At 40.5% G+C, this 13,605-nt stretch overlaps 1 protein-coding gene across 2 annotated transcripts in view; it reads left to right on the forward strand.

The window, feature by feature from the left end:
- Window positions 1-13,605, forward strand: part of tmtc3 (transmembrane O-mannosyltransferase targeting cadherins 3) — a 49,107-nt gene that overhangs the window by 22,307 nt on the left and 13,195 nt on the right. For both annotated transcript variants that reach the window (XM_050072481.1, XM_050072482.1), the window contains exons 7-12: window positions 1,926-2,178; window positions 7,158-7,306; window positions 9,064-9,184; window positions 9,415-9,526; window positions 12,545-12,648; window positions 13,160-13,329. In XM_050072481.1, the coding sequence (XP_049928438.1) occupies window positions 1,926-2,178; window positions 7,158-7,306; window positions 9,064-9,184; window positions 9,415-9,526; window positions 12,545-12,648; window positions 13,160-13,329 (909 nt within the window). The remainder of the gene's footprint in view (window positions 1-1,925; window positions 2,179-7,157; window positions 7,307-9,063; window positions 9,185-9,414; window positions 9,527-12,544; window positions 12,649-13,159; window positions 13,330-13,605) is intronic.

Raw genomic sequence — 13,605 nt, forward strand, 5'->3', positions numbered from 1 at the left:
CTTTTTACTTCTGGCGATCGCATTTAAGCTTCAAATGCGGTATGAAAGGTGTTCATATGTGAAGATTATCTCGCTGAACAAAACCTGTAAGTATCATAAACTTGTGTTAGCCACAGAGCTTATTTCTGACATAATCCAAAACGCAATGCAAAAATCACATTCACTTTCTCTTCCGGGAACCAGCGCGATGCTAAACTTCCGGGTTTTGACGTCAGCCCTGGCACACTCTATTTAGTGGCATCCCAAACCAACCAGTGAGAAGTGGAAGTGGATTTATGAAACCCTCCCGACAGCGTGCCAGCAGCGATGCTGACTTACTGAGCATGTGCAACAATTTGATCGATTGTAGACCTGTGTGTGTTTTTACTGTAGAATAGATTCATAGATCACAAACCACTAACTCATGTTGAATTAAATTATGGGCTTAAACACATTCCACTGCTATCTAATATTTTTACTGTTTATCTGTTAGCTACGGCACTTTATTTTTTAACACCTGATTATTTTATCTGACTTTTTTTATACTACATTCCAGCTGCATGAACTTTGCCTCTGTCTTGTTAAAAAGCCATACTGAATGGAAGAAGAGTCGCTGGTGCATTATCGCATTAAAAGACTCCCCCAGATCTCATCCAAATGAGACTCAAGGGAAACAATGTCTGAGGTTTAAAATAATATATTATGTAGGGAGGTACCAAAACTCCGAGGAATAACAGTGTTCCGAAACTGATCAGTAGAAACAAGGAGACAGGCTGCGTCTTTGCTCCCTGAGCACTGAACTGTATCAGTCAGGTCGACCATCAGGCTGGACGTGTTCAGACATCAGTAGCTGTTGTTCAGTTACTTTATTCAGTGTGCACAGAAATGAGCAAATTAAATTGTACATGTCCACCCTGGCTTTTAATTCCTCCACGCTGGCGACAGCCACGGCCAAAGGTGTTATGTTTTTAGGTTTTCCATGTGTCTGTCTGTCCCATTCTTGTGAACTAGAGGCGGGAATCACCAGAGGATCCACAGTACGATATTACCATGATACTTAAGTTACAAGAAGACATGACGATTTTAAATATGTTGTGATATGCTGAGTATTGTGATAAAATACATTGTGATATTTCTTAACTTTTTTCACCTGCAAATAATGTCCCCAAAGGAAAACTTGATCTTATTAGATCAAATGGATGTTGACAAAGTTTTCAGTCTGTTAATCTTACTTAAGATATTTTTTTGCAGCAGTAAAATGAATCTAGTGAACTGAAAAAGCAACTGATTTTATTATTCCAGGAGGGTACCTAAACTTTAATTTGTATTTATAATATAAATAATTTCTATACTAAAAATGATACTTCTATTAAATGATATTTGGCGCTGTGTGACGATACAATATCTCAAGAACACCTTGAGGGAATTCCTTCAAATTTGGCACAAACGTCCACTTGGACTCCAGAATGAACTGATTAGAATTTGATGGTCAAAGGTCACTATGACCCCAGAAAACATTTTGCTTTTCAACTTATGCTAATTATGAGAAATATCTCACACAAACAGGATAAAATAATGAAGTGATGACATTTATTATCCAAAAGGTCAAAGGTCAGATGGACTATGACATCATCATGTTTCAGCATCATCTCAGGAACAGAAGGGGACACATTTGGTCAGATACTGGATTGATGTGTGTGAAGTATGTTTTCACAGACATGGATGGAAACTGTAACACGGAGGCAGACACATCAAAGGCTGTAATTCTAGTTTGTAAATCTTTTCCTGTTTTATCACGGCAGGTTTCTACCCTTCAGGTTTTTACCATGATGCTGTTGTTCTGTTCTTAAACAGACTTTTTAGGGCGACGAGAGAGACTTGTTTCCATCTATCTGACATGTAGGCTCGGGTCAGATTAACTTTTCTTCTCTGCATCCTCTCTCTAGATTTGATAACCCGGCAGCAGTCAGCCCCACTCCTGCCAGACAGCTGACTTTCAACTACCTACTTCCTGTAAATGCGTGGCTTCTGCTGAACCCCTCTGAGCTCTGCTGCGACTGGACGATGGGCACCATCCCTCTGGTGGAGTCGCTCCTGGACCTCCGTAACCTGGCCACCCTGGTGTTCTACACTTTCCTGGGCCTGCTAGCTTACCACAGCCTGCGCTACAGACACAGCTCTGCCAAGACTGTCATCATGGTGAGACAAAGAGCAGCCAGATTGTTCAAATGTATTTTCATATATGTGCGGTTACAGCTAACATTTTATGGATGGGCCTAAAAGCCTGCACAACAACACACTGGAGCCATCTTTAAACATTACCTCTTCCATACTATATAAATACTACATTACTACAAATGTTAGAGCATATAGTATCAAGGTTGTTTCATTCTTTGGCTCGATGTGTTTTTTATCCAGTAATCTCTCTCACCATCATCCTCATAATTGACAGTGAAACCAAAGTGGCTATAAATACGAGACCTGTGGGTTATCAGAGGATCTTCTATTCCTGGTCTGGTAATGGTGTTACTAACCTTTTAGTAACGAGCTAGCTTAGCGAAGCTGCCGTCTCACTGCAGTAGAATATTCTGGTTTGGTGGTGGGAGGGCAGATAGCATCAGTGTGGTTACATGAACATGAATAACCAGTTTATGAGGCTTATCTCAGTTATGATCATATTATGGATATGGTGTTTACATGAGAGAAATCTGTTTAATTCATATTCCCCATATAGTGCTGCACGATTTGGTAAAAATGTGCGATTGCGATTATGGTGGACAATATCGCGATTTGCGATTGCGATTACAATATAATTACAATAAAATGTAATAAATAAATGGTATCATGAGTCTTTTTGCTTGATTCAGTGTTTCCCCTACATTATATCAGGGGGGCACTGACCTGACATAGTTATTGTTATGGACAGAGAGTGTGTCAATGACCATTAACAGACTGAGCACAGTCACTGCTCACACAGCAGCGCAGCACGGAACTGTACACACAGCGGAGCGAGCCTGTGTTGTGTTCAGGCGTTGTCACGTAAATGTCACGCCATAGCACAACACAGCAGCATGTCAAGTGGGCCGAAACAGAGCAAAATTGCTCAATTTTTCATTTGTTATGGAGTCCATGATTTCCCTGTGACACTTACAAATGTTTGCTTGACTGTGCTTGGATGCTGTTTTATGAGGCTCTGGTGGCTTTCAGTTGTCTCTTTGTCTTTAACGTTACACGGCTCGGCTTTCTCTCGCATGCACTCTTCCTACTTTTCCCTGTGCTGTGCTGTCTCAAGTGTTGATATAGATTGGTCGTGTTGCCGCGGGACATGGTGACTTTAACTTTTACACTTACACAGCACGTCTTTCTGTCCAACGTCGCCGTACCTGAATCCAAAGTATCGCCATGTAACAGACGTTTTTTTCGCCACCAACTCAGCCTGTTCATGGTCGAGCTCATGCTCTTCTTCAGCGTCTGTGTTGGTCACTGCTGCACGCCGGCTGCACGCACCAGGATAGCTTGTGGGCGTGATGTCAACAAACTCCACACACTACAGGAGAGGCAGTCACGTTCACAGGCACACACCTTAACATTTATTTAGCCTACATGAAATCGCAAATCGCAGTCTTTTATGCGGTTATGTAATCGCACAGCCTGACATCGCGATTGCGATTAGCTTAATCGTGCAGCACTATCCCCATATACATCCCAGTTTCCTTCAGAGTACTCCAACTAGAATAATCAGGTTTCTCATAACCTGGTGTTATGATTATGGTGTTCACATGATCAAACACAAATGGAGTACTTGATCATAAACCGGTTATTCATGTCCAAATAAACTTACTCCATGTTGTCTGTTCTGTCCTGTGGGCTGGACATTTTATTAAACACAGTTTAAGATGAATATTTTAATTCCAAATGTAATATTAAAGTTTAACGTATCATTCAGTTTGTAATGCGTACTGAACGGAAAGCATCGTACTGAATAATTCAATTACAATTACACTCTCAGTACCAAGTAGTATGTAAACTTCTTTGGTCAAACACATGCATTCAATCGTTCTCTGGACCTTGATCTAGAAAAATGACTATTTGTAGGGTTTTAGCTGCTTGCTGTCATTGGCTGCGAGCAAAACCAATCTAGTCTGTGGTGTGGTGAAGTCACCAAAACATTCAAAAGTACGGCTTGTGGCCTCTGGTGGCATTTAACACAACTGAATACTTCCAATCACATGATGCGTATAGAATTAAGTAGAAAATAAAAAGGTTTTGAATTAAGTACTATATAAGTATCAGTATTGGCACTGGCTTCTTAAAGTACCCAGCCCTGAAGATCCCGCCAGTAAAAACAAAATGAGAGTCAGAGCAGTTTGTTTTTGGAGTGATTGAGGTCTTTGAACAATCCTTTCAGCTGTCTTTTTACATCGCTGGGTGTCGAGGTCATCTAATGGATGGCAGGTCCACATGGAGCCTCATGAAAAACACATTTCAAAGTTTTAGTTTGGTAAAAACTGATCCTACATTTTTCCCTCCTTCATTAAAAAGGCTTTTTACAAACAAAGAATGTACAGACTTTTTTTTATAGTGGGTTGTTTTCTGGAACTTTCACACAGCAGATTCTGTTTTCATTTCATTACCGACATGGTTGTACTCACTTTGAACTGTTCACATTTGGTTCAACAGCCCAATTAGATGTTATTAGTTCAGAAGGAGGCCATTAAGGGGGAGAAACTGGCTTTACCAAAGCTTTGGCTAAAGTGTTTCCTGGTGTTCACCACCCTCTGTTTCTCAGGAACTGCAGATGATTATGTCCTTATCCAGTAATTGAGCTTTGAAGCATCACTAATGGCAAAACTGACCGTTACCTGCTTGAGACTAATTTCTTTTTATCGTAGTCTGGATTTTAGTACCATTGTTGAGGTTATTTGGTTGAGGTTTTTATTGATTGAACGGAATTCTTGTGACGTACGCTGCTAATGATGCATCGATTGTGAAATCCTGGGCCTATGCTAATGTTTAAAATAACAGTTTGGGCGATAGCTGAAATCGACGTTTGTTTTTTTTTAGTTTTATTTTGGAAACGATAAGGTGCGACACTGGTGAGTCGATAATGAGTTCACTGCGTCCTTTCATTCCGACAACGACCCGGGGATGATCTCTGTTCCGCCCAAACACGTTCTCTATTGTCCCCAGGACAACAGGACTCGGCTCCGTCTAGAGCTCTGCTTTTTAGCTGCTGCAAAACTGATGTGACAAGCAAAAAACATCGGCCGCTGCCATCAGTGATTGACATCTTATTTGCCTATAGGTCGCTATCAGACAACAAGGAGAATATCAGCGAAAACTGATGTGCAGCAGATAAGTCGGTGCATCCCTATGTGCTGCATTAAATTGTTGATCTATAACCGTGACAAAATCCAGATTGCTCGACAGTTTCATCAAGTCAAATGACAGGAACAGGTGATATATCGTTGAGCACAAATGAGGAGAGATAAAACAAATTCTCTCAGTTAGTGAGTAGAGACTGTTCACTGTGGCACACAGAGATAAATGAGCATGTGTTGTGCAACAGGCTCATAACTCACTGAAAGGTCAGTAAACTTCCTCACAGTGCTGCTCTTAGCCTCAGTTTTGAAAAGGGGACCACAAATCAACACAGAATAAACTGAGTTACGACCTCTGCGGTGTTTTCTCTGCTTTGCTAAGAGCATTTGGAATAAGTTGCATAACAATATCAAACCACATCAACCTACTTTAATGCAAGGCTGCCAGCTGTCTCACACAGAGCATGAGACACATTTAACTGGGTTAGACAACAGTCGTCCTCTGAAGAGCACAAATCTGAAGTGCTTTCTCCTACCTGAGGTGGCTGCTGGCTGCACACTGGGCCGATTATTTTCATCAGCAACTTAATCTGCTGGTTATTGTCTTCACTAATCATTTCATTGTTACTCTATAAAAAGTGGAAAAATTTAATTATAATGCCCTGAAGCCCAAATTAGCATGTGTGTTTCACTTTTGTCCGACCAACAGTCCAAAACTTGTTTTATTTGTTGTATTTATTGTCACCGAGAACCAACACAGAGTTCCATTTGAAAACCTGGAACCAATGACATTTAAGACTTTCAAAATGTCAGCTCTACACTAACAGTTGTTTGCTTGTGAACAAGTTGGAAACTCTTTCAGATGGCCTACTTCTACATTTACACTGTAGGATTCTGTCAGATGGTGTGGGACACAACGAGGCATTTAATGTCTGTAGTAAATACTTAATTTGTAATTTTCTGGAGTTACACAGTGGTGAAGACAACAGGAGACTAACAATTATGAATCTCCTTCAAGGAAAATATTTTTTTGTATCAGTTAATTATTATTGAGTTTATTCAGACAAACAGATTTTAATTATGAGAAATAAAAAAATCATAAAAACATCTTTTAAAAGCCAACAAAACTACGGAGGCTGTTAGTCCCTACATTACCTCTCAATCACACTCAGTAGGAGTCGATGCTGAAGGACGAACTCACCATCAGAATACTTGACATAATGACATTTATAGAAAAATAAATAAGTAAGTCTTTTTTCAGGCACATTAATTAAAAATAAACTCTCAGTGCGCTCAGCTGTATTCAACCAGAGAAAATCCTGGTCAACTGAAATTCTGCCTACTCTTCAACCAATCGATTGGTCAATGGGTAAAAAGCTTCTGCACATTATCTCTAGATAAACTTAGTGAGTGAACTCCACCTGGTCGTGTTGTGTGTGCACCAAAGTGGGGGTTTTTTCCTGTCACAGAACTCGACATTAACACTTGCCCAAAGCAAGTTAACTCTGTGTTCAGGCACGTTAAATGAATTTGCTTGTGTTGTCTGCCCAACAGTCTGAAACACACAAATATTTAGTCTGCGATCACATGATGAAGAACAGCTGCACATTCTCACATTTCAGAAACTGAAACCAAAAGAAATAACCTCTAGAAATTACTTCAGATTTTAAAATTGTTGAGAGTTAATCATCAGTAGATCGATTAATGAACTTGTAGTTTCAGCTGTAGTGGAGTCATTTTTGTATTCTTTGCATGTTTGTAACTGTTGAAGTGAGATCTTTGAACTTTATACTATGTAGTGGACAGAAATAAGATGCTTCATATGGACTGACATCATGATTTGTCTTTGTCCCTCAGGCCCTGTCTTTGATCGTCCTGCCTTTTATTCCTGCGTCCAACCTCTTCTTCCCTGTGGGCTTTGTGGTGGCAGAGAGGGTACTCTATGTGCCCAGTATGGGCTTCTGTGTTCTTGTGGCACATGGATTCAAGATGGTCACACAAAAAGGGTGAGTGCCTGTCCTATAAAAATACAGTGAACACAGAGAACACTGAACTTGCTGTGGTCGTCTGACTGTATAAATGAAAATGGTGATTGTTTTAAATCAATATGATGACAACACACACCAGTGGGGCCGTGAAGTGTGACACACTTCCTAGTTTGAGGACTCCGTTTTGGTTTAATCACTTATTTAACAGAAAAAAAACATCCGTACACCAGTTCAAGTTTCTCTCTTTCACCGAACTTAGACTGACGTTAGCTTAATTGCCTCGTTAAGTCATCATAAAAGTCTCCTGATTCAAACTAGCAATAACGTGATAGCAGACGAGGCATGTTTCTCAACTGCTGGGCTCCAGACCGCAACTGTTTAGTCACATTTTGTGACCATGGAGCACCAGTGCGATTTGCAAATACTATAAATATATGGACTGGAGAGCTCTAAGTTTGTTTCCAGCTCACCATGAATAAATCCTCACGTTTTAGGGCGCAGTGGCAACAGTTTAACTTTGTGCTAACTGCTAACAACAACTGTTGCCAGGAAGCATCAAGTTCACAGGAAAAACATCAACACTTCCTGTCTGAGACGTGCTTGGTGCTTCAAAATAAAAGCACCAGTGGCTCCAGTTTGATTTATTTAATTATAACAGTACTTTATTTAACTTAATTGTAACTGCAGTTCATTTTTTTTAAAAATTGTATTTTAATAGTCTCCAGTACTTTAGAGGAGATTTCAAGATGTCTGGATATGTATTGTGTATCGCGATATCGTCAAAAAATATTGCAATATTACGTGTAAGCCATAAAGCCCAGCCCAGAATAGGAATATAAATTGACTGACAACGGAAAACAAGTGCAATTTGAAATTCATTTATTGAATAACCAGGCCTCAATTAGCCTATGAAACCATAAATTCAAATTTCACATGAGAAAAATCCTCCGTCGTTCTTTCACTGCCGTCAAAGTTACATAGGTTAGACACAGCACTGAAGAACCGTCTCAGAGCCGCTCTCCTCCAGGTCAGTTTAACGTCTGCCTGGTTAGCATATGCTAACACAGCAGCAGCTAACATCAGACACTGAGCCTTTAATGGTCCCACAAAACTTACACCAACACCAAAGCAGCTCAACTCTGTCATTAAACCAGTTAATAACTGGTAGGTAACGTTAGCAGTGTAATGCTAACATTTATCCCTTTCACTGTGTGCATGTGTGTGTGTTCCCCGATGCTCCTGCAGCAGTAAGTTCATGATAAACTGAGAGAGAGACATAAGCATAAAAAAATATATCAAAATCATCTCCCCATGTGGGAGGGGCGGCAGCGAGTACTCTACATAATGAGTGAATGCTGTAGTCCAAACAAGTACTCGGGTACTAAATAAATACTCCAGCACTCGTGCCCATCTGTGCGCCACATCAGTGCGGACTTAAAATGACATTAGATTAGGTCGGACAGGTCAGTTTGTAATGATTGGTTACAGAAAATCAAATCCCCCTCTCTGACAGAAATCGGTCAGAGTGAACGCAAAGTCAAACTGAAGATGGAAACGCAGTGTAATGAGTGAACGATTCTGTCTGACGTCAGCCTTTTATATTTCAGAATGAGGTGCAAACCTGACTTCATATGTGCAAAGTCACAGCCGTTGATTTAAAGAATACAGATCATCAAACTAATGAGGCTCCCTGAAATATTACATGTCAGCAGTTTGAAGATTTAATGCATCATTAAATCAGTTTAATTTAGAACTCTTTATATTTTCCTTTGTAGACACATGAAGAAAGTTTCCTGGTTGATAATCGGGGTTCTTTTAACGACACATGCAGTGAAAACTTTCAACAGAAACTGGGACTGGGAGTCAGAATACACTCTGTTCACCTCTGCCCTCAAGGTAAGATCCAAAGACAATTAATGCAGCGTTTCCAGACTCTCTCAGCCCACCTTGTGTCTGTTTCTTGGCTGTTTTCCAATCTTAGAACAAATCTTAAATCACCTTGTGATAAAACTTCTGATTAAACCGTCTCACAGATGACTCATGTTTTTTAATGATAAAGATAAATTAGTCTTTACGATGCAAAATAAGCTAATTTTTCATGTTTCGTCTTTGGTCTGCTGCTTCAGGTCAACAAGAACAACGCCAAGCTGTGGAATAATGTCGGCCACGCTCTCGAGAACCAAAACAATTATGCAAGAGCTCTGCGGTATTTCCTCCAGGCCACCCGCGTCCAGCCAGGTAAGCTAGTCATTACGATGTTTTGACATTCATGAATAGAGTGAATAGAGGAAAAGGATAAAGGAAAATCTGCCTGGGCTTGTCAGATCATTTTTTAACTGGCTCAAAGAGAACATGTGGGGAAAAAAAGTGTGCTGATAACGTGGTCAGTTCATCACCTGTGACACAAAAATGCTTTTACTATCTGCTGATAAACTGAACCTTCAGCACTTTATAAAGAGAGACGCAGAGCAGGTGATCACACACGGGATAAATAAAAGAAACTCATAATTGGGTGAAGATTTCTTTAGCCTTTAAGATTCGCTGATTTGACTCGATGTGTTTAGTTATTAAGCAAATACCTGTTTAAGATCTTCTCAGTCTTTGTTTTGTCAGTCAGGCTCTGGTTGCTCTGGAGTGTGTGGTTTTCCTGTTTTTGCTTTTCTCATGTTTTGTTTTTTAATGCTGTAGTGAAAACTGTCAGTTACATTTACAAGCACAGTCACATCGCTGAGATGACTCATTTTTCTCTGTAAGTTCTCACAGAAACACGAGGAAGTTCACAGAGGTGAAAGTTTCTGGGTAGTCACAGCAAATTCACACGATTCAGTAACGGAAATCAGGATTGCTTAACAACACCACACACTGTACCGTCACCTCAACGGATATTTTACTGATCAGTGTTTATGTTTCCAACCTCTGTGAATTAAAGAGAACGTTCACCCCAAAATCGAAAGTACATGTTTCCTCTCACCTGTCGTGCTGTTTATCAGTGTAGTACTGTATCACTCTGCTAGCTCACCTAGCACCACTGAGCTAGCTAATGTTACAGCTCAGCCGAGGAGGACGCCATTAATGTTAACACCTCACGCTGTCACCAGCACGAGCTTCTCTTACATGCAAGCCTCCGTGCAGTGATAAGGTTGGTGGGTGTAGTTTGGTAGAAAGAAAATAGTTCCTACATGAAACTGCTCACAACAAGGTCTGTGGATTATCTTCAGTAACCAGGTCATGATTTCTGGAAACAGACATTGTTGTCGAGTTTTTTAAATTTATTATTAATTAACTATTTTTTTTGTATTTGAGCACCACAAGCCGAGTGTCATCAGGTTCCATTATGTGTAATTAAAAGCTATCTAAACCAGGGTTTGCACTACACTTTCTTTTTTTGACAGCAAATATTGTTAATATTTCAGAATTCAAACTACCAGACATATGTTTTAAATAGTCATATAAAAGCCTGCATTTAAACAGCAATAAAACACTTTAAATGAAATGACTTGAAAATAAATGAAATGCAGAAGCAGCCTATTAAACAGAGTGACTAATGACAGGTTTAGTAACAGAGGCAAAGGAGGAAAAGGACTTGGTGCACTGCACATCACCACCATGTTCACACTGGACGCCAGATCCGCTTGTCGCTCCTGGAATAAAATAGACCATACGCATATCTATCACTGCAGATTAGAAGCAGGCTGCTGAACATCCAGTCTGACCCTGAAAGAAAGCGGGCGGCGCTCCACGGAAAATCAGCACACTTTGTTGCGCTTCTGTGTCCAGTGTGAACCACCAAGCCCGCTATCCACCATCAGACTCGCCGTGGTGGAGTGAACCGGACCCACAGTGTGTTGTAGGTCTTCCTGGAGATCATGATCTGTGATGATGTCACCTAACTGCACCATGCACGCTGAGGACGACCATGACCATTGTGGATGTGGTGTATGCTCTGAAGAGAAAGGGACGCACTCCGTATGGCTTCAACAGATAAAAACGATCCGTTAGTAACAGGGATGCAGGATTATATCGGCATGTCATCAGAATCAGCCAACATGTTTTATCTTATGTAGCACAATGAATAAATATTACATACATTGAAAAGTATTGTATTTCATGTCTCCATCTGCTGGTGGGCCGTCATGATAAGAGTATGTATGTTTAATATGATGTTAATTCCACCACAGAAGAGACCTGATGATCACTAAAATTAGGTGGGGAAGAAAGTGGATATATCGATATCGGTATCAATTATTGGTCAGATGAGTTGTTACATATCGGCATATCAGATATCGGCAAGAAAATCCAGTATCGTGCATCCCTAGTGAGCAATTTATGAGCAGTTTATGTTTAAGTTGTCTTGGCAACATATGTTATAGATCATACAATATTAGGCTATTTAATACACTGTTAATTAATTAATTTATTTATTTATTTAGCATATTTCCGACCAGACATTTTTGCCATTGATATTTTCAACTGCCCCACAACTACATGTGATACCGACCAAAAGCCGGTACATGTAAGCTAACATAAACTCTGACCTAGACTGATAAACAGTTCTGCATCTAAGAGGCAAAATATGTATATTTGATTTTGGGTGAACTGTCCCTTTAAGGCTTTAATCCTTGTAAATCTTTCAGCCTAAAGGGGGGTTGTATATGGCCAGCCTGTTTGATGAATCCATGAACTATACTCCATTAACTCCGCCTACTTTCACCCCACAAACCCACTCTGAAGCTATATTAATGTTTCTACATTAAATATTCAGTTACAGCAGGTTAAGCCTCTCTCAGCGTTTCTGTTTTGCTTCAGAGCTGAGTTTTCAGGAAGCCTGTCGTTGGCCGAGACATCAACAGTTTTGTCGGTTCACCACCCAGCAGTGTTTCCCCAAGATTAACAATGTAAACACATTAACCCGATGAGGATTTCCTGCTATGCTAATCATCCAGCATCAGCTCTGCCTGTCCTGACTGACCCCTTTCATCGCCTCACTTTTCCTGTTGGTTCCCACAAGGATTTATTTGGCTTACATTTTTCTCTCAAATACAGCATTAAGGTTTTATTTCTCAGTATGTAAACTCTACATCAGCTTAGTTGATCCATAGAAAGCAAAGTGGGAGAAATGTGTTAACATACAGTGGAAATAAACAGGCTAAGCTGCGGAGTAAATGGACGTAAAAGAAAACAGGCTGATGCGTGTATGAGCCTGGAGTTGTTTTTTTTTCCTCTGTTGTTCTTATTCTCTGTACAATGTTTCTGCAGATGACATCGGTGCTCACATGAATGTTGGACGAACCTACAAGAACCTGAACAAGTCCAAAGAAGCAGAAGATGCCTACTTGGTTGCCAAATCCCTCATGCCACAGGTATCTCATCATGTCACATACAGCGCACAAATGTTTGGAGCAAGGTGCACGGAGCCAATCAGAGGCTCACACAAAAACACACCTCTTCATTCACCACTCAGACGAAGCCACACCACTTAGATCCTCTCCATTCCTATATTTCTCTGCCTCCTCTGCTCTTATTATTCATGCTGTGACATTGAAGCTCGTTGCAGGCGAGTTTAGCACCATGGAAGTCAAGTGGTTTTAGTCTTTTTGGGCCATATGCCCTCATCACCTGATGGACCCTCACAGTTTGGCCACTGTGTCAAATTGGATTCAAAGCCCTGGGGTTGTTTCTTAGGCACGTCACCATAAATGGGACAATGAGCCAAGATTGAGTCTACATTTCAGTCTAATGTCTTGTGACTGAAACGTCACCCTCAAACACAGCTCAGAAATATGTGTTTATTTTGTAACACTACGATTAAACACTGTCATCAAACATTGTGGTTGACCTCAGTTCATGTCTTCTCTGTTGACCGCTCATCAGGTTATTCCTGGGAAGAAGTATGCGACACGTGTGGCCCCGAACCATCTCAATGTTTACATAAACCTGGCCAATCTGATCCGGGCCAACGAGTCCAGACTGGAGGAGGCCGACCAGCTCTACCGACAGGCGATCAGCATGAGACCAGACTTCAAACAGGCCTACATCAGCAGGCAAGATTCTTAACTTCGTACCCATCAGATGTCGATTTAACAACCTGCATCAGTGTCAAAAACAAGCCAACAGAACTTGTTAGCTAGTGCTAGCTAATGACTAGGGATGTAACGATATGGAAAATTTGATATCTCGATTATAGTGACCAAATTATCACGGTAAACAATAATATTGCGATATTTTTTAAGCGCTGTAAAATGTCCAAAAAATAGATACATTGAAATAACTTCACTAAATCTCGTAACTTCCTTATCATACTAAAATGTTAACAGCCA

The sequence above is a fragment of the Epinephelus moara genome, chromosome 20 (genome assembly GCF_006386435.1).
Source record: "Epinephelus moara isolate mb chromosome 20, YSFRI_EMoa_1.0, whole genome shotgun sequence".
NCBI classification, from domain to species: domain Eukaryota; kingdom Metazoa; phylum Chordata; class Actinopteri; order Perciformes; family Serranidae; genus Epinephelus; species Epinephelus moara.